The sequence below is a fragment of the Oncorhynchus mykiss genome, chromosome 30 (assembly GCF_057628025.1).
Source record: "Oncorhynchus mykiss isolate SJ-2025 chromosome 30, ASM5762802v1, whole genome shotgun sequence".
In the NCBI taxonomy this organism is placed as follows: Eukaryota; Metazoa; Chordata; class Actinopteri; order Salmoniformes; family Salmonidae; genus Oncorhynchus; species Oncorhynchus mykiss.
The window spans coordinates 29,655,580-29,673,702 of record NC_143051.1 but is presented as its reverse complement, the minus strand read 5'-3'; the positions used below and the strand labels follow the sequence as shown (position 1 = coordinate 29,673,702).

Genomic DNA, 18,123 nt, shown 5'->3' with positions numbered 1-18,123 from the left:
TTATGACGTTGTACTTACATGAAGTTGGCGTTGGGAAATTGAAACTGTTTGCCGTCTGGTTCACTGAGAACCTTATGGAGCTAAAAGGGGACAAAACATCAAGTTGTCAATTACTATCATGACCTGAACATGACCATGGATGTATCTTATGTGTAGAAGTACAGTATCTTACTAGTCTGTTAATTGAATCCTGTATCTGGGTTTCGGTCTCATTGGTGAGTGTGAGTCTATTACTTAGAGACTCCTGCGTTACATTGGTTATTTTGAAACCAAGGTCGATGGCAAATGAAGTATCTGTAAGTTCTGTGAGCACACAAAAAAATGGTCACTATAGCAACAGATCAAATGAACTGCTACAATTTAGGAGTTTCAACAACATTAAAAAACATTCAAAAAGTATTTAGATAGCAGGAGCAGTTGAATGTTTACTTATTAAGAGATTATTTTATAGAGTGGAAAAAAATGTCTTCATGAAGCCTAATTTGTTGAACTCACTGATATAAGTTGCATTCTGGAAGGTGGTTTGAGTGGTCGTGAATTGAGGAGACAATTGCTTCTTGACGGCACCAAGGACATCATCCTCAGTGGGGACTGGTGTTTTGACCTTGAATATCAGTTTAACAAAAACTCCCACTGTGCCGAATCTAAGAGAAAATAATAATACATGGAAAATTACATTTCCTAAAGAAAATGTGTGTACTTGCTAGCTTGTCTTAAAGTAATCATGGTTGTAAAATAAGTTACAGGATTGGTAATCACTGCAGTAGTAATGGTAGTGACTGGTTATAATTGGAAAAAGAAAGTCGATGGAAAGATTGATTGATGGATAGGATAGGATAGGAAAGGATAGCCTGAACATATGAAAGTTGGTTCGGTCTCTCTAGCTTGAACGGTTCAAGAGTTAATATTATTTTTGGTGGGTTATTATATGCTAATTTATACTCATTTAAATTGTTTTAGTTTAGAACGTTTAGAAAATGTTAAAATAATTAGAAAAAGTATGTAAGAAATCTAGTGGTCTTGCCTTCATCAAGCACATTAATTATAATGGATTGGATTTATATTAAGCCTTTTGACCGATTGATGCACTCAAAGAGCTTTTCTAAAGAAAGGTTGACATTTTGGATGCTTTTATTAAAACATCAGTAGTTAACGACACAAGCATGGATATACATGGTTCATTGTTGCAAAGGTTCCTTGTTTGACAAAGTGTCAATTGAATAGTATGAAAACATTATAATAAATCATCTTGCTTACCTAGTTGTTGATGTCACTGAAGTCAAAAGGGTAGGAAGTGGTGTGGTGTTGGTAGTTGTTGTTGTTGTTGGGGCAACAGTGGTGGTCAGGAGACCTAGAATAGAAATGGAAATACATTTTAGAGGGATTATAAACTTGTAATATGTCATATAACATTGATATATAAGTGTTTTCGAGATTGAGTATTATACACGTTACATGGTGTTTGATAACTCACTGTCATAAATAAACATAGAAATGACAACTGTATGGTAACAAAAGCAGCATACCTGAGACTTTTAAGACTTCCTGTAGAAAACCACTAGGGTGGTTGACATCTTCCTCTTTGTATACATACGTCACGTTTGCCGTGATTTCAGTGCCATCATCACTGTGGACGTAAAAATGGGTTTTGTGTGAGAGTTAAACATGTTCCTTTCATCCTGTTTAGCTGCACAAGCAGCAGCTAAATGAAATTTGCAGAAATTCTAAAGAGTGCAGTTGAGAAAGACGGGTTGGTTCAAGGTTATGACGTTGTACTTACATGAAGTTGGCGTTGGGAAATTGAAACTGTTTGCCGTCTGGTTCACTGAGAACCTTATGGAGCTAAAAGGGGACAAAACATCAAGTTGTCAATTACTATCATGACCTGAACATGACCATGGATGTATCTTATGTGTAGAAGTACAGTATCTTACTAGTCTGTTAATTGAATCCTGTATCTGGGTTTCGGTCTCATTGGTGAGTGTGAGTCTATTACTTAGAGACTCCTGCGTTACATTGGTTATTTTGAAACCAAGGTCGATGGCAAATGAAGTATCTGTAAGTTCTGTGAGCACACAAAAAAATGGTCACTATAGCAACAGATCAAATGAACTGCTACAATTTAGGAGTTTCAACAACATTAAAAAACATTCAAAAAGTATTTAGATAGCAGGAGCAGTTGAATGTTTACTTATTAAGAGATTATTTTATAGAGTGGAAAAAAATGTCTTCATGAAGCCTAATTTGTTGAACTCACTGATATAAGTTGCATTCTGGAAGGTGGTTTGAGTGGTCGTGAATTGAGGAGACAATTGCTTCTTGACGGCACCAAGGACATCATCCTCAGTGGGGACTGGTGTTTTGACCTTGAATATCAGTTTAACAAAAACTCCCACTGTGCCGAATCTAAGAGAAAATAATAATACATGGAAAATTACATTTCCTAAAGAAAATGTGTGTACTTGCTAGCTTGTCTTAAAGTAATCATGGTTGTAAAATAAGTTACAGGATTGGTAATCACTGCAGTAGTAATGGTAGTGACTGGTTATAATTGGAAAAAGAAAGTCGATGGAAAGATTGATTGATGGATAGGATAGGATAGGAAAGGATAGCCTGAACATATGAAAGTTGGTTCGGTCTCTCTAGCTGGAACGGTTCAAGAGTTAATATTATTTTTGGTGGGTTATTATATGCTAATTTATACTCATTTAAATTGTTTTAGTTTAGAACGTTTAGAAAATGTTAAAATAATTAGAAAAAGTATGTAAGAAATCTAGTGGTCTTGCCTTCATCAAGCACATTAATTATAATGGATTGGATTTATATTAAGCCTTTTGACCAATTGATGCACTCAAAGAGCTTTTCTAAAGAAAGGTTGACATTTTGGATGCTTTTATTAAAACATCAGTAGTTAACGACACAAGCATGGATATACATGGTTCATTGTTGCAAAGGTTCCTTGTTTGACAAAGTGTCAATTGAATAGTATGAAAACATTATAATAAATGATCTTGCTTACCTAGTTGTTGATGTCACTGAAGTCAAAAGGGTAGGAAGTGGTGTGGTGTTGGTAGTTGTTGTTGTTGTTGGGGCAACAGTGGTGGTCAGGAGACCTAGAATAGAAATGGAAATACATTTTAGAGGGATTATAAACTTGTAATATGTCATATAACATTGATATATAAGTGTTTTCGAGATTGAGTATTATACACGTTACATGGTGTTTGATAACTCACTGTCATAAATAAACATAGAAATGACAACTGTATGGTAACAAAAGCAGCATACCTGAGGCTTTTAAGACTTCCTGTAGAAAACCACTAGGGTGGTTGACATCTTCCTCTTTGTATACATACGTCACGTTTGCCGTGATTTCAGTGCCATCATCACTGTGGACGTAAAAATAGGTTTTGTGTGAGAGTTAAACATGTTCCTTTCATCCTGTTTAGCTGCACAAGCAGCAGCTAAATGAAATTTGCAGAAATTCTAAAGAGTGCAGTTGAGAAAGACGGGTTGGTTCAAGGTTATGACGTTGTACTTACATGAAGTTGGCGTTGGGAAATTGAAACTGTTTGCCGTCTGGTTCACTGAGAACCTTATGGAGCTAAAAGGGGACAAAACATCAAGTTGTCAATTACTATCATGACCTGAACATGACCATGGATGTATCTTATGTGTAGAAGTACAGTATCTTACTAGTCTGTTAATTGAATCCTGTATCTGGGTTTCGGTCTCATTGGTGAGTGTGAGTCTATTACTTAGAGACTCCTGCGTTACATTGGTTATTTTGAAACCAAGGTCGATGGCAAATGAAGTATCTGTAAGTTCTGTGAGCACACAAAAAAAATGGTCACTATAGCAACAGATCAAATGAACTGCTACAATTTAGGAGTTTCAACAACATTCAAAAACATTCAAAAAGTATTTAGATAGCAGGAGCAGTTGAATGTTTACTTATTAAGAGATTATTTTATAGAGTGGAAAAAAATGTCTTCATGAAGCCTAATTTGTTGAACTCACTGATATAAGTTGCATTCTGGAAGGTGGTTTGAGTGGTCGTGAATTGAGGAGACAATTGCTTCTTGACGGCACCAAGGACATCATCCTCAGTGGGGACTGGTGTTTTGACCTTGAATATCAGTTTAACAAAAACTCCCACTGTGCCGAATCTAAGAGAAAATAATAATACATGGAAAATTACATTTCCTAAAGAAAATGTGTGTACTTGCTAGCTTGTCTTAAAGTAATCATGGTTGTAAAATAAGTTACAGGATTGGTAATCACTGCAGTAGTAATGGTAGTGACTGGTTATAATTGGAAAAAGAAAGTCGATGGAAAGATTGATTGATGGATAGGATAGGATAGGAAAGGATAGCCTGAACATATGAAAGTTGGTTTGGTCTCTCTAGCTTGAACGGTTCAAGAGTTAATATTATTTTTGGTGGGTTATTATATGCTAATTTATACTCATTTAAATTGTTTTAGTTTAGAACGTTTAGAAAATGTTAAAATAATTAGAAAAAGTATGTAAGAAATCTAGTGGTCTTGCCTTCATCAAGCACATTAATTATAATGGATTGGATTTATATTAAGCCTTTTGACCGATTGATGCACTCAAAGAGCTTTTCTAAAGAAAGGTTGACATTTTGGATGCTTTTATTAAAACATCAGTAGTTAACGACACAAGCATGGATATACATGGTTCATTGTTGCAAAGGTTCCTTGTTTGACAAAGTGTCAATTGAATAGTATGAAAACATTATAATAAATGATCTTGCTTACCTAGTTGTTGATGTCACTGAAGTCAAAAGGGTAGGAAGTGGTGTGGTGTTGGTAGTTGTTGTTGTTGTTGGGGCAACAGTGGTGGTCAGGAGACCTAGAATAGAAATGGAAATACATTTTAGAGGGATTATAAACTTGTAATATGTCATATAACATTGATATATAAGTGTTTTCGAGATTGAGTATTATACACGTTACATGGTGTTTGATAACTCACTGTCATAAATAAACATAGAAATGACAACTGTATGGTAACAAAAGCAGCATACCTGAGACTTTTAAGACTTCCTGTAGAAAACCACTAGGGTGGTTGACATCTTCCTCTTTGTATACATACGTCACGTTTGCCGTGATTTCAGTGCCATCATCACTGTGGACGTAAAAATGGGTTTTGTGTGAGAGTTAAACATGTTCCTTTCATCCTGTTTAGCTGCACAAGCAGCAGCTAAATGAAATTTGCAGAAATTCTAAAGAGTGCAGTTGAGAAAGACGGGTTGGTTCAAGGTTATGACGTTGTACTTACATGAAGTTGGCGTTGGGAAATTGAAACTGTTTGCCGTCTGGTTCACTGAGAACCTTATGGAGCTAAAAGGGGACAAAACATCAAGTTGTCAATTACTATCATGACCTGAACATGACCATGGATGTATCTTATGTGTAGAAGTACAGTATCTTACTAGTCTGTTAATTGAATCCTGTATCTGGGTTTCGGTCTCATTGGTGAGTGTGAGTCTATTACTTAGAGACTCCTGCGTTACATTGGTTATTTTGAAACCAAGGTCGATGGCAAATGAAGTATCTGTAAGTTCTGTGAGCACACAAAAAAAATGGTCACTATAGCAACAGATCAAATGAACTGCTACAATTTAGGAGTTTCAACAACATTAAAAAACATTCAAAAAGTATTTAGATAGCAGGAGCAGTTGAATGTTTACTTATTAAGAGATTATTTTATAGAGTGGAAAAAAATGTCTTCATGAAGCCTAATTTGTTGAACTCACTGATATAAGTTGCATTCTGGAAGGTGGTTTGAGTGGTCGTGAATTGAGGAGACAATTGCTTCTTGACGGCACCAAGGACATCATCCTCAGTGGGGACTGGTGTTTTGACCTTGAATATCAGTTTAACAAAAACTCCCACTGTGCCGAATCTAAGAGAAAATAATAATACATGGAAAATTACATTTCCTAAAGAAAATGTGTGTACTTGCTAGCTTGTCTTAAAGTAATCATGGTTGTAAAATAAGTTACAGGATTGGTAATCACTGCAGTAGTAATGGTAGTGACTGGTTATAATTGGAAAAAGAAAGTCGATGGAAAGATTGATTGATGGATAGGATAGGATAGGAAAGGATAGCCTGAACATATGAAAGTTGGTTCGGTCTCTCTAGCTTGAACGGTTCAAGAGTTAATATTATTTTTGGTGGGTTATTATATGATAATTTATACTCATTTAAATTGTTTTAGTTTAGAACGTTTAGAAAATGTTAAAATAATTAGAAAAAGTATGTAAGAAATCTAGTGGTCTTGCCTTCAGCAAGCACATTAATTATAATGGATTGGATTTATATTAAGCCTTTTGACCGATTGATGCACTCAAAGAGCTTTTCTAAAGAAAGGTTGAAATTTTGGATGCTTTTACTAAAACATCAGTAGTTAACGACACAAGCATGGATATACATGGTTCATTGTTGCAAAGGTTCCTTGTTTGACAAAGTGTCAATTGAATAGTATGAAAACATTATAATAAATGATCTTGCTTACCTAGTTGTTGATGTCACTGAAGTCAAAAGGGTAGGAAGTGGTGTGGTGTTGGTAGTTGTTGTTGTTGTTGGGGCAACAGTGGTGGTCAGGAGACCTAGAATAGAAATGGAAATACATTTTAGAGGGATTATAAACTTGTAATATGTCATATAACATTGATATATAAGTGTTTTTGAGATTGAGTATTATACACGTTACATGGTGTTTGATAACTCACTGTCATAAATAAACATAGAAATGACAACTGTATGGTAACAAAAGCAGCATACCTGAGACTTTTAAGACTTCCTGTAGAAAACCACTAGGGTGGTTGACATCTTCCTCTTTGTATACATACGTCACGTTTGCCGTGATTTCAGTGCCATCATCACTGTGGACGTAAAAATGGGTTTTGTGTGAGAGTTAAACATGTTCCTTTCATCCTGTTTAGCTGCACAAGCAGCAGCTAAATTAAATTTGCAGAAATTCTAAAGAGTGCAGTTGAGAAAGACGGGTTGGTTCAAGGTTATGACGTTGTACTTACATGAAGTTGGCGTTGGGAAATTGAAACTGTTTGCCGTCTGGTTCACTGAGAACCTTATGGAGCTAAAAGGGGACAAAACATCAAGTTGTCAATTACTATCATGACCTGAACATGACCATGGATGTATCTTATGTGTAGAAGTACAGTATCTTACTAGTCTGTTAATTGAATCCTGTATCTGGGTTTCGGTCTCATTGGTGAGTGTGAGTCTATTACTTAGAGACTCCTGCGTTACATTGGTTATTTTGAAACCAAGGTCGATGGCAAATGAAGTATCTGTAAGTTCTGTGAGCACACAAAAAAAAGGTCACTATAGCAACAGATCAAATGAACTGCTACAATTTAGGAGTTTCAACAACATTAAAAAACATTCAAAAAGTATTTAGATAGCAGGAGCAGTTGAATGTTTACTTATTAAGAGATTATTTTATAGAGTAGAAAAAATGTCTTCATGAAGCCTAATTTGTTGAACTCACTGATATAAGTTGCATTCTGGAAGGTGGTTTGAGTGGTCGTGAATTGAGGAGACAATTGCTTCTTGACGGCACCAAGGACATCATCCTCAGTGGGGACTGGTGTTTTGACCTTGAATATCAGTTTAACAAAAACTCCCACTGTGCCGAATCTAAGAGAAAATAATAATACATGGAAAATTACATTTCCTAAAGAAAATGTGTGTACTTGCTAGCTTGTCTTAAAGTAATCATGGTTGTAAAATAAGTTACAGGATTGGTAATCACTGCAGTAGTAATGGTAGTGACTGGTTATAATTGGAAAAAGAAAGTCGATGGAAAGATTGATTGATGGATAGGATAGGATAGGAAAGGATAGCCTGAACATATGAAAGTTGGTTTGGTCTCTCTAGCTTGAACGGTTCAAGAGTTAATATTATTTTTGGTGGGTTATTATATGCTAATTTATACTCATTTAAATTGTTTTAGTTTAGAACGTTTAGAAAATGTTAAAATAATTAGAAAAAGTATGTAAGAAATCTAGTGGTCTTGCCTTCATCAAGCACATTAATTATAATGGATTGGATTTATATTAAGCCTTTTGACCGATTGATGCACTCAAAGAGCTTTTCTAAAGAAAGGTTGACATTTTGGATGCTTTTATTAAAACATCAGTAGTTAACGACACAAGCATGGATATACATGGTTCATTGTTGCAAAGGTTCCTTGTTTGACAAAGTGTCAATTGAATAGTATGAAAACATTATAATAAATGATCTTGCTTACCTAGTTGTTGATGTCACTGAAGTCAAAAGGGTAGGAAGTGGTGTGGTGTTGGTAGTTGTTGTTGTTGTTGGGGCAACAGTGGTGGTCAGGATACCTAGAATAGAAATGGAAATACATTTTAGAGGGATTATAAACTTGTAATATGTCATATAACATTGATATATAAGTGTTTTCGAGATTGAGTATTATACACGTTACATGGTGTTTGATAACTCACTGTCATAAATAAACATAGAAATGACAACTGTATGGTAACAAAAGCAGCATACCTGAGACTTTTAAGACTTCCTGTAGAAAACCACTAGGGTGGTTGACATCTTCCTCTTTGTATACATACGTCACGTTTGCCGTGATTTCAGTGCCATCATCACTGTGGACGTAAAAATGGGTTTTGTGTGAGAGTTAAACATATTCCTTTCATCCTGTTTAGCTGCACAAGCAGCAGCTAAATGAAATTTGCAGAAATTCTAAAGAGTGCAGTTGAGAAAGACGGGTTGGTTCAAGGTTATGACGTTGTACTTACATGAAGTTGGCGTTGGGAAATTGAAACTGTTTGCCGTCTGGTTCACTGAGAACCTTATGGAGCTAAAAGGGGACAAAACATCAAGTTGTCAATTACTATCATGACCTGAACATTACCATGGATGTATCTTATGTGTAGAAGTACAGTATCTTACTAGTCTGTTAATTGAATCCTGTATCTGGGTTTCGGTCTCATTGGTGAGTGTGAGTCTATTACTTAGAGACTCCTGCGTTACATTGGTTATTTTGAAACCAAGGTCGATGGCAAATGAAGTATCTGTAAGTTCTGTGAGCACACAAAAAAATGGTCACTATAGCAACAGATCAAATGAACTGCTACAATTTAGGAGTTTCAACAACATTAAAAAACATTCAAAAAGTATTTAGATAGCAGGAGCAGTTGAATGTTTACTTATTAAGAGATTATTTTATAGAGTGGAAAAAAATGTCTTCATGAAGCCTAATTTGTTGAACTCACTGATATAAGTTGCATTCTGGAAGGTGGTTTGAGTGGTCGTGAATTGAGGAGACAATTGCTTCTTGACGGCACCAAGGACATCATCCTCAGTGGGGACTGGTGTTTTGACCTTGAATATCAGTTTAACAAAAACTCCCACTGTGCCGAATCTAAGAGAAAATAATAATACATGGAAAATTACATTTCCTAAAGAAAATGTGTGTACTTGCTAGCTTGTCTTAAAGTAATCATGGTTGTAAAATAAGTTACAGGATTGGTAATCACTGCAGTAGTAATGGTAGTGACTGGTTATAATTGGAAAAAGAAAGTCGATGGAAAGATTGATTGATGGATAGGATAGGATAGGAAAGGATAGCCTGAACATATGAAAGTTGGTTCGGTCTCTCTAGCTTGAACGGTTCAAGAGTTAATATTATTTTTGGTGGGTTATTATATGCTAATTTATACTCATTTAAATTGTTTTAGTTTAGAACGTTTAGAAAATGTTAAAATAATTAGAAAAAGTATGTAAGAAATCTAGTGGTCTTGCCTTCAGCAAGCACATTAATTATAATGGATTGGATTTATATTAAGCCTTTTGACCGATTGATGCACTCAAAGAGCTTTTCTAAAGAAAGGTTGACATTTTGGATGCTTTTAATTAAAACATCAGTAGTTAACGACACAAGCATGGATATACATGGTTCATTGTTGCAAAGGTTCCTTGTTTGACAAAGTGTTCATTGAATTGTATGAAAACATTATAATAAATTATCTTGCTTACCTAGTTGTTGATGTCACTGAAGTCAAAAGGGTAGGAAGTGGTGTGGTGTTGGTAGTTGTTGCAGTGATCGTTGGAGCAGCAGTTGTTGTAGTTAGGGCTGCAATGGTCGCAGATGCTAAAGCTGTTGTAGGAGCTGCAGTTGTCGTGGAAGCTACAGTTGTTGTAGGTGATGTTGTTGTGGTTGTCGTAGGAGCTGAAGTTGTAGTTGTTGTAGAAGGTGCTGCAGTCACTCCGGTCGTTAGAACAGCAGTTGTTGTAGTGGGAGCTGCACTAGTTGTCGTAGTAGGTTGTGGAGTTGCAGTGGTCATAGGAGCAGCAGTTGTTGTAGTTAGGGCTGCAGTGGTTGTCGTAAATGCTAAAGCTGTTGTTGGAGCTGCAGTTGTCGTGGGAGCTACAGTTGTTGTAAGTGCTGTTGTCGTTGTTGTAGTAGGAGCTGCTCTGGTTGTCGTAGTAGGTTGTGGAGTTGCAGTGGTCATAGGAGCAGCAGTTGTTGTAGTTAGAGTTGCAGTGGTTGTCTTAGATGCTAAAGCTGTTGAAGGAGCTGCAGTTGTCGTGGGAGCTACAGTTGCTGAGGGTGCTATTGTTGTGGTTGTCATAGGAGCTGAAGTTGTAGTTGTTGTAGATGGTGCTGCAGTCGTTGTTGTCGTAAGAACAGCAGTTGTTGTAGTAGAAGCTGCACTGGTTGTCGTAGTAGGTTCTGGAGTTGTAGTGGTCGTAGGAACAGCAGTTGTTGTAGTTAGGGCTGCAATGGTCGTAGATGCTAAAGCTGTTGTAGGAGCTGCAGTTGTCGTGGGAGCAACAGTTGTTGTAGGTGCTGTTGTTGTGGTTGTCGTAGGAGCTGAAGTTGTAGTTGTTGTTGATGGTGCTGCAGTCGTTGTTGTCGTAAGAACAGCAGTTGTTGTAGAAGGAGCTGCACTTTTTGTCGTAGTAGGTTGTGGAGTTGCAGTGGTCGTAGGAGCAGCAGTTGTTGTAGTTAGAGTTGCAGTGGTTGTCGTAGAGGCAGCTGCTGTGGTTGAAGTAGATGCTAAAGTTGTTGTAGGGGCTACAGCTGTCGTGGGAGCTACAGTTGTAGTAGGTGTTCCTGTTGTGGTTGTCGTATGAGCTGAAGTTGTAGTTGTTGTAGCAGGAGCTGCAGTGGTTGTCGTAATAGGTTCTGGAGTTGTAGTGGTCGATTGAGCAGCAGTTGTTGTAGTTAGAGCTGCAGTGGTTGTCGTAGATGCAGCTGCTGTGGTTGAAGTAGATGATAAAGTTGTTGTAGAAGCTGCAGTTGGCGTGGGAGCTACAGTTGTTGTAGGTGTAGCTGTTGTGGTTGTCGTAGGAGCTGAAGATGTAGTTGTTGTAGCAGGAGCTGCAGTGGTTGTCGTACTGGCAGCTGCTGTGGATGAAGTAGTTGATAAAGTTGTTTTAGGAGCTGCAGTTGTCGTGGGAGCTACAGTTGTTGTAGGTGTTGCTGTTGTGGTTGTCGTAGGCGCTGAAGTTGTAGTTGTTGTAGGCGCTGAAGTTGTAGTTGTTGTAGAAGGTGCTGCAGTCGCAGTGGTTGTGAGAATAGCAGTTGTTGTTGCAGGAACTGCAGTGGTTGTCGTAATAGGTTCTGGAATTGTAGTGGTCGTTGGAGCAGCAGTTGTTGTAGTTAGAGCAGCTGTGGTTGTCGTAGAGGCAGCTGCTGTGGTTGACGTAGAAGCTACAGTTGTTGTATCAGGACCTGTAGTTGTGATTGTTGTAGTAAGTACAGCAGGTGGAGTGGTCGTCGGAGCTACAGTTGTAGGAACTGCAGGTGTTGTAGTAGGTGCTGTTGTTGTGGTTGTCGTAGGAGCAGAAGTTGTAGTTGTTGTAGAAGGTGCTGCAGTCACTGTGGTCGTTAGAACAGCAGTTGTTGTAGTAGGAGTTGCACTGGTTGTTGTAATAGGTTCTGGAGTTGCAGTGGTCGTAGGAGCAGCAGTTGTTGTAGTTAGAGCTGCAGTGGCTGTCGAAGAGGCAGCTGCTGTGGTTGAAGTGGACGCTAAAGTTGTTGTAGGAGCTGGAGTTGTAGTGGGAGCTACAGTTGTTGTAGTTGCTGTTGTTGTGGTTGTCGTAGGAGCTGAAGTTGTAGTTGTAGCAGGAGCAGCAGTGGTTGTCGTAATAGGTTCTGGAGTTGTAGTGGTCGATTGAGCAGCAGTTGTTGTAGTTAGAGCTGCAGTGGTTGTCGTAGAGGCAGCTGCTGTGGTTGAAGTAGATGATAAAGTTGTTGTAGGAGCTGCAGTTGGCGTGGGAGCTACAGTTGTTGTAGGTGTAGCTGTTGTGGTTGTCGTAGGAGCTGAAGATGTAGTTGTTGTAGCAGGAGCTGCAGTGGTTGTCGTAATAGTTTCTGGAGTTGTAGTGGTTGTTTGAGCAGCAGTTGTTGTAGTTAGAGCTGCAGTGGTTGTCGTAGAGGCAGCTGCTGTGGATGAAGTAGTTGATAAAGTTGTTTTAGGAGCTGCAGTTGTCGTGGGAGCTACAGTTGTTGTAGGTGTTGCTGTTGTGGTTGTCGTAAGCGCTGAAGTTGTAGTTGTTGTAGGCGCTGAAGTTGTAGTTGTTGTAGAAGGTGCTGCAGTCGCAGTGGTTGTGAGAATAGCAGTTGTTGTTGCAGGAACTGCAGTGGTTGTCGTAATAGGTTCTGGAATTGTAGTGGTCGTTGGAGCAGCAGTTGTTGTAGTTAGAGCAGCTGTGGTTGTCATAGAGGCAGCTGCTGTGGTTGACGTAGAAGCTACAGTTGTTGTATCAGGACCTGTAGTTGTGATTGTTGTAGTAAGTACAGCAGGTGGAGTGGTCGTCGGAGCTACAGTTGTAGGAACTGCAGGTGTTGTAGTAGGTGCTGTTGTTGTGGTTGTCGTAGGAGCTGAAGTTGTAGTTGTTGTAGAAGGTGCTGCAGTCACTGTGGTCGTAAGAACAGCAGTTGTTGTAGTAGGAGTTGCACTGGTTGTCGTAGTAGGTTGTGGAGTTGCAGTGGTCGTAGGAGCAGCAGTTGTTGTAGTTAGGGCTGCAGTGGTTGTTGTAGATGCTAAAGCTGTTGAAGGAGCTGCAGTTGTCGTGGGAGCTACAGTTGTTGTGGGTGCTGTTGTTGTGGTTGTCGTAGGAGCTGAAGTTGTAGTTGTTGTAGATGGTGCTGCAGTCGTTGTTGTCGTAAGAACAGCAGTTGTTGTAGTAGGAGCTGCACTGGTTGTCGTAGTAGGTTCTGGAGTTGTAGTGGTCGTAGGAACAGCAGTTGTTGTAGTTAGGGCTGATGTGGCTGTCGTAGGGGCAGCTGCTGTGGTTGAAGTAGATGCTAAAGTTGTTGTAGGAGCTGCAGTTGTCGTGGGAACTACAGTTGTTGAAGGAGTAGTTGTAGGTTTTGTTGTTGTGGTTGTCGTAGACCCTGAAGTTGTAGTTGTTGTAGAAGGTGCTGCATTCGCAGTGGTTGTAAGAATAGCAGTTGTTGTTGCAAGAGCTGCAGTGGTTGTCGTAATAGGTTCTGGTGTTGTTGTGGTCGTTGGAGCAGTAGTTGTTGTAGTTAGAGCTGCTGTGGTTGTCGTAGAGACGGTTGCTGTGGTTGACGTAGAAGCTACAGTTGTTGTATCAGGACCTGTAGTTGTGATTGTTGTAGCAAGTACAGCAGGTGGAGTGGTCATCTGAGCTACAGTTGTGGGAACTGCAGGTGTTGTAGTAGGTGCTGTTGTTGTGGTTGTCGTAGGAGCTGAAGTTGTAGTTGTTGTAGATGGTGCTGTAGTCGTTGTTGTCGTAAGAACAGCAGTTGTTGTAGTAGGAGCTGCACTGGTTGTCGTAGTAGGTTCTGAAGTTGTAGTGGTCGTAGGAGCAGCAATTGTTGTAGTTAGGGCTGCAGTGGCTGTAGAAGAGGCAGCTGCTGTGGTTGAAGTGGACGCTAAAGTTGTTGTAGGAGCTGGAGTTGTCGTGGGAGCTACAGTTGTTGTAGTTGCTGTTGTTGTGGTTGTCGTAGGAGCTGAAGTTGTAGTTGTAGCAGGAGCTGCAGTGGTTGTCGTAATAGGTTCTGGAGTTGTAGTGGTCGTTTGAGCAGCAGTTGTCTTAGTTAGTGCTGCAGTGGTTGTCGTAGAGGCAGCTGCTGTGGTTGAAGTAGATGATAAAGTTGTTGTAGGAGCTGCAGCTGTCGTGGGAGCTACAGTTGTTGTAGGTGTAGCTGTTGTAGTTGTCGTAGGAGCTGAAGTTGTAGTTGTTGTAGCAGGAGCTGCAGTGGTTGTCGTAATAGGTTCTGGAGTTGTAGTGGTCGTTTGAGCAGCAGTTGTCTTAGTTAGTGCTGCAGTGGTTGTCGTAGAGGCAGCTGCTGTGGTTGAAGTAGATGCTAAAGTTGTTGTAGGAGCTGCAGTTGGCGTGGGAGCTACAGTTGTTGTAGGTGTTGCTGTTGTGGTTGTCGTAGGCGCTGAAGTTGTAGTTGTTGTAGGCGCTGAAGTTGTAGTTGTTGTAGAAGGTGCTGCAGTCGCAGTGGTTGTAAGAATAGCAGTTGTTGTTGCAAGAGCTGCAATGGTTGTCGTAATAGGTTGTGGAGTTGTTGTGGTCGTTGGAGCAGCAGTTGTTGTAGTTAGAGCTGTTGTGGTTGTCGTAGAGGCAGTTGCTGTGGTTGACGTAGAAGCTACAGTTGTTGTATCAGGACCTGTAGTTGTTATTGTTGTAGCAAGTACAGCAGGTGGAGTGGTCGTCGGAGCTACAGTTGTAGGAACTGCAGGTGTTGTAGTAGGTGCTGTTGTTGTGGTTGTCGTAGGAGCTGAAGTCGTAGTTGTTGTAGAAGGTGCTGCAGTCACTGTGGTCGTAAGAACAGCAGTTGTTGTAGTAGGAGTTGCACTGGTTGACGTAGTAGGTTGTGGAGTTGCAGTGGTCGTAGGAGCAGCAGTTGTTGTAGTTAGAACTGCAGTGGTTGTCGTAGATGCTAAAGCTGTTGAAGGAGCTGCAGTTGTCGTGGGAGCTACAGTTGTTGTAGGTGCTGTTGTTGTGGTTGTCGTAGGAGCTGAAGTTGTAGTTGTTGTAGAAGGTGCTGCAGTCACTGTGGTCGTTAGAACAGCAGTTGTTGTAGTAGGAGCTGCACTGGTTGTCGTAATAGGTTCTGGAGTTGCAGTGGTCGTAGGAGCAGCAGTTGTTGTAGTTAGAGCTGCAGTGGCTGTCGAAGAGGCAGCTGCTGTGGTTGAAGTGGACGCTAAAATTTTTGTAGGAGCTGCAGTTGTCATGGGAGCTACAGTTGTTGTAGTTGCTGTTGTTGTGGTTGTCGTAGGAGCTGAAGTTGTAGTTGTAGCAGGAGCTGCAGTGGTTGTCGTAATAGGTTCTGGAGTTGTAGTGGTCGTTTGAGCAGCAGTTGTTGTAGTTAGAGCTGCAGTGGTTGTCGTAGAGGCAGCTGCTGTGGATGAAGTAGTTGATACAGTTGTTGTAGGAGCTGCAGTTGTCGTGGGAGCTACAGTTGTTGTAGGTGTTGCTGTTGTGGTTGTCGTAGGCGCTGAAGTTGTAGTTGTTGTAGGCGCTGAAGTTGTAGTTGTTGTAGAAGGTGCTGCAGTTGCAGTGGTTGTAAGAATAGCAGTTGTTGTTGCAGGAACTGCAGTGGTTGTCGTAATAGGTTCTGGAATTGTAGTGGTCGTTGGAGCAGCAGTTGTTGTAGTTAGAGCAGCTGTGGTTGTCGTAGAGGCAGCTGCTGTGGTTGACGTAGAAGCTACAGTTGTTGTATCAGGACCTGTAGTTGTGATTGTTGTAGTAAGTACAGCAGGTGGAGTGGTCGTCGGAGCTACAGTTGTAGGAACTGCAGGTGTTGTAGTAGGTGCTGTTGTTGTGGTTGTCGTAGGAGCTGAAGTTGTAGTTGTTGTAGAAGGTGCTGCAGTCACTGTGGTCGTTAGAACAGCAGTTGTTGTAGTAGGAGTTGCACTGGTTGTTGTAATAGGTTCTGGAGTTGCAGTGGTCGTAGGAGCAGCAGTTGTTGTAGTTAGAGCTGCAGTGGCTGTCGAAGAGGCAGCTGCTGTGGTTGAAGTGGACGCTAAAGTTGTTGTAGGAGCTGGAGTTGTAGTGGGAGCTACAGTTGTTGTAGTTGCTGTTGTTGTGGTTGTCGTAGGAGCTGAAGTTGTAGTTGTAGCAGGAGCAGCAGTGGTTGTCGTAATAGGTTCTGGAGTTGTAGTGGTCGATTGAGCAGCAGTTGTTGTAGTTAGAGCTGCAGTGGTTGTCGTAGAGGCAGCTGCTGTGGTTGAAGTAGATGATAAAGTTGTTGTAGGAGCTGCAGTTGGCGTGGGAGCTACAGTTGTTGTAGGTGTAGCTGTTGTGGTTGTCGTAGGAGCTGAAGATGTAGTTGTTGTAGCAGGAGCTGCAGTGGTTGTCGTAATAGTTTCTGGAGTTGTAGTGGTTGTTTGAGCAGCAGTTGTTGTAGTTAGGGCTGCAGTGGTTGTTGTAGATGCTAAAGCTGTTGAAGGAGCTGCAGTTGTCGTGGGAGCTACAGTTGTTGTGGGTGCTGTTGTTGTGGTTGTCGTAGGAGCTGAAGTTGTAGTTGTTGTAGATGGTGCTGCAGTCGTTGTTGTCGTAAGAACAGCAGTTGTTGTAGTAGGAGCTGCACTGGTTGTCGTAGTAGGTTCTGGAGTTGTAGTGGTCGTAGGAACAGCAGTTGTTGTAGTTAGGGCTGCAGTGGCTGTCGTAGGGGCAGCAGCTGTGGTTGAAGTAGATGCTAAAGTTGTTGTAGGAGCTGCAGTTGTCGTGGGAGCTACAGTTGTTGAAGGAGTTGTTGTAGCAGGAGCTGCAGTGGTTGTCGTAATAGGTTCTGGAGTTGTAGTGGTCGTTTGAGCAGCAGTTGTTGTAGTTAGAGCTGCAGTGGTTGTCGTAGAGGCAGCTGCTGTGGTTGAAGTAGATGATAAAGGTGTTGTAGGAGCTGCAGTTGGCGTGGGAGCTACAGTTGTTGTAGGTGTTGCTGTTGTGGTTGTCGTAGGCGCTGAAGTTGTAGTTGTTGTAGAAGGAGCTGCAGTCGCAGTGGTTGTAAGAATAGCAGTTGTTGTTGCAGGAACTGCAGTGGTTGTCGTAATAGGTTCTGGAATTGTAGTGGTCGTTGGAGCAGCAGTTGTTGTAGTTAGAGCTGCAGTGGTTGTCGTAGAGGCAGCTGCTGTGGATGAAGTAGTTGATACAGTTGTTGTAGGAGCTGCAGTTGTCGTGGGAGCTACAGTTGTTGTAGGTGTTGCTGTTGTGGTTGTCGTAGGCGCTGAAGTTGTAGTTGTTGTAGAAGGTGCTGCAGTCACTGTGGTCGTTAGAACAGCAGTTGTTGTAGTCGGAGCTGCACTGGTTGTCGTAATAGGTTCTGGAGTTGCAGTGGTCGTAGGAGCAGCAGTTGTTGTAGTTAGAGCTGCAGTGGTTGTCGTAGAGGCAGCTGCTGTGGTTGAAGTGGACGCTAAAGTTGTTGTATGAGCTGGAGTTGTCGTGGGAGCTACAGTTGTTGTAGTTGCTGTTGTTGTGGTTGTCGTAGGAGCTGAAGTTGTAGTTGTAGCAGGAGCTGCAGTGGTTGTCGTAATAGGTTCTGGAGTTGTAGAGGTGGTTTGAGTAGCAGTTGTTGTAGTTATAGCTACAGTGGTTGTCGTAGAGGCAGCTGCTGTTGTTGACGTAGATGATAAAGTTGTTGTAGGAGCTGCAGTTGGCGTGGGAGCTACAGTTGTTGTAGGTGTAGCTGTTGTGGTTGTCGTAGGCGCTGAAGTTGTAGTTGTTGTAGGCGCTGAAGTTGTAGTTGTTGTAGAAGGTGCTGCAGTCACTGTGGTCGTTAGAACAGCAGTTGTTGTAGTAGGAGCTGCACTGGTTGTCGTAATAGGTTCTGGAGTTGCAGTAGTCGTAGGAGCAGTAGTTGTTGTAGTTAGAGCTGCAGTGGTTGTCGTAGAGGCAGCTGCTGTGGTTGAAGTAGATGATAAAGTTGTTGTAGGAGCTGCAGTTGGCGTGGGAGCTACAGTTGTTGTAGGTGTAGCTGTTGTGGTTGTCGTAGGAGCTGAAGATGTAGTTGTTGCAGCAGGAGCTGCAGTGGTTGTCGTAATAGGTTCTGGAGTTGTAATGGTCGTTTGAGCAGCAGTTGTTGTAGTTAGAGCTGCAGTGGTTGT

At 41.0% G+C, this 18,123-nt stretch overlaps 1 protein-coding gene across 1 annotated transcript; it reads right to left on the bottom strand.

Moving 5' to 3' along the window:
* Window positions 1–1,253: 1,253 nt before the first annotated feature.
* Window positions 1,254–9,321, bottom strand: LOC149970253 (uncharacterized). Its single transcript, XM_090228343.1, has 24 exons — window positions 9,307–9,321; window positions 8,830–8,891; window positions 8,576–8,676; window positions 8,307–8,400; window positions 7,545–7,693; window positions 7,223–7,353; window positions 7,069–7,130; window positions 6,815–6,915; window positions 6,546–6,639; window positions 5,784–5,932; window positions 5,460–5,590; window positions 5,306–5,367; window positions 5,052–5,152; window positions 4,783–4,876; window positions 4,021–4,169; window positions 3,697–3,827; window positions 3,543–3,604; window positions 3,289–3,389; window positions 3,020–3,113; window positions 2,258–2,406; window positions 1,935–2,065; window positions 1,781–1,842; window positions 1,527–1,627; window positions 1,254–1,351 (listed from the first exon to the last, which is right to left on the bottom strand). The coding sequence occupies exons 1-24, from the start codon at window positions 9,319–9,321 to the stop codon at window positions 1,254–1,256; spliced, it is 2,424 nt and encodes an 807-aa protein (XP_090084469.1).
* Between the last annotated feature and the right edge of the window lie 8,802 nt (window positions 9,322–18,123).

Excerpts from the sequence above, each read along its gene's own strand:
- LOC149970253 (XM_090228343.1), bottom strand. Across the intron at positions 5,368-5,459 it reads AGGATTCAATTAACAGACTA|CTCCATAAGGTTCTCAGTGA; the intron begins GTAAGATACTGT and ends GTCCCCTTTTAG. Across the intron at positions 3,390-3,542 it reads TTTCCCAACGCCAACTTCAT|TGATGATGGCACTGAAATCA; the intron begins GTAAGTACAACG and ends TTACGTCCACAG.